The sequence below is a fragment of the Nicotiana tomentosiformis genome, chromosome 3, assembly GCF_000390325.3.
Source record: "Nicotiana tomentosiformis chromosome 3, ASM39032v3, whole genome shotgun sequence".
NCBI lineage: Eukaryota > Viridiplantae > Streptophyta > Magnoliopsida > Solanales > Solanaceae > Nicotiana > Nicotiana tomentosiformis.
In genome coordinates, this window is record NC_090814.1 from 142031325 (window position 1) to 142033274 (window position 1950).

General features: G+C 32.1%; 1 protein-coding gene across 1 annotated transcript; it reads right to left on the reverse strand.

Moving 5' to 3' along the window:
- Positions 1–1017: 1017 nt before the first annotated feature.
- Positions 1018–1518, reverse strand: LOC138908599 (zinc finger BED domain-containing protein RICESLEEPER 4-like). Its single transcript, XM_070199277.1, has one exon. The coding sequence runs from the start codon at positions 1516–1518 to the stop codon at positions 1018–1020; it is 501 nt and encodes a 166-aa protein (XP_070055378.1).
- Positions 1519–1950: the final 432 nt, after the last annotated feature.

Below are 1950 nucleotides of genomic sequence, written 5' to 3' on the forward strand. Positions count from 1 at the left end.
ATTCAAACATATTGGTAAGTGAAAAACTAACAGAATCAAATTTGTACCAAGGACCCAAAATACATGAATGAAAATCATCTTATTCATTTTTTCTGGATCACCCCAATACTTATCAAATTTCTTCTTCATCTATGTTTCCATTGAACCCAAAAGAACATCTTCATTTGATATCAATTGTTTTAAATAAATGACAACTTCAAAAATTTCAAGAAAATGATGATTTGATGTGACATAAGGTGACCCGGATACCTTTAAAGTAATCTTATAAAATATTTCAAGATATTTTGTCAATTTCTTTACATCCTCCAATCACTACTCAAAAGTGTACCTGCGGGACTTCCATCCATAATATCAACAAACTCAAGATGATGTGATAGGCCAATATCATGATCAACATAATCTAAAATTGCACTCTCGTATTCAATAGCCATGTTCAACATCAAGTAGGTGGAATTCCACCTTGTAGGAAGATCCAAACATAAAGATTTCTTAACAAGATTTCATTCTTCACAACATTTCTGAAACTTTTTCCACCTACTAGGAGACTGTCTAATATATCTCAGTGATGCCTAATACGTTCAATAGACATACATGATTCTTTTATACCATCCTGAACAACAAGATTCATAATATGATCCATACACCTCAAGTGAAGGTGCTTACCATTCATGGAATTGGTTCCCCATTTAGTTAACTTTTTAGAAAACTCCTTCACTGTCACATCATTTGAGCTAGCATTATCAATTGTGACAGTAAAAATCTTTTGTAACCCCCATTTATTCAAACAATTAACAATACTCTTTTCCATATCTTCACCTCTATGACTAGAAGTTGGACAAAAGTTGATAATTCTTTTATGCATTTTCCATTCATCATCAATCCAATGGACTGTAATACACATATAATTTATTATTTGTAAGGAAGTCCAAGTATCAGTGGTAAGACAAACTCTTCGTTCTTTAAAAAGCTTCACCAACTTATGTTTTTCTTCATTGAAAAGATCAAAGCAGTCCCGAGTCACAGTTCTACGTGAAAGAATTCGAAAAAAGGTTGTGCAACTTTCATAAAATTCATAAAACCTTCCTTTTCAACAAAGCTGAAAGAAAGTCCATCAACGATCACCATACGACAAAGAGCCTTTCTACATTGTTCTTGATCAAATTTCCTAGGAACAACGACTATATCACCCTTATTACCCCACATAACAGGTTGAAAGGCTAATTTTGATTGACTTGTTACAACATCTAAAGATATGTTTTTACAATTGGCCATATGCGTAAGCAGTGATTTCGTACCATTACCTTTTGTGTTAGAAAAATATTCTCTTTTGCAATGTTTACAGACACCCTTTTTATTTCTTTCAGAATCAATAATTTGGTCAAAATGATCCCATGCAGGAGACCTCTTTTTTCTTTGTTTCCTTACTGTCGATTGAACTGTTTGAGATTGTGTTATCGTATTTGAATTAGAAGCTCCACTTTCGCCAATCACCTTATCAATTATGATATTTTCAGCCATGCGTTTGTGTCATTATGAGTTTGAATTTAAAATAAATCAAGCAGCGAGGCAACAAAATCTTAAAAATCAAAATAGAAGAATCAACTGTAAAAGAATACATGTCCTAATTCTAAAAGATGTCAATAAACACCCAAATACTCGTATATAAAAAGAATTAAATCCAAAAATAGTGACTTCAACATTATTGATTAGTAAACACTAGAAACACAATTGACTTCAACATTATTGCCTCATTTGTCAACTGAAATCAACCGAAACCCCAAATTACCAATATCATTATCAACATAGCCATATAAGGAATGACAACACTAATAAAAATCTCAGCCACTAATTCTTAACTTAAAGTTCAATGCTTTGGGAAACCCACAACAAAACTGAATCATCTCTTGGAATTTATTTTTCTTAGAAGTCAAACCTACCCTAACCAAAAAT

What these genes read in the sequence shown, in the direction of transcription:
- LOC138908599 (XM_070199277.1), bottom strand. Translation starts at nt 1,518, where the DNA reads ATGGCTGAAAATATCATAATTGATAAGGTGATTGGCGAAAGTGGAGCT.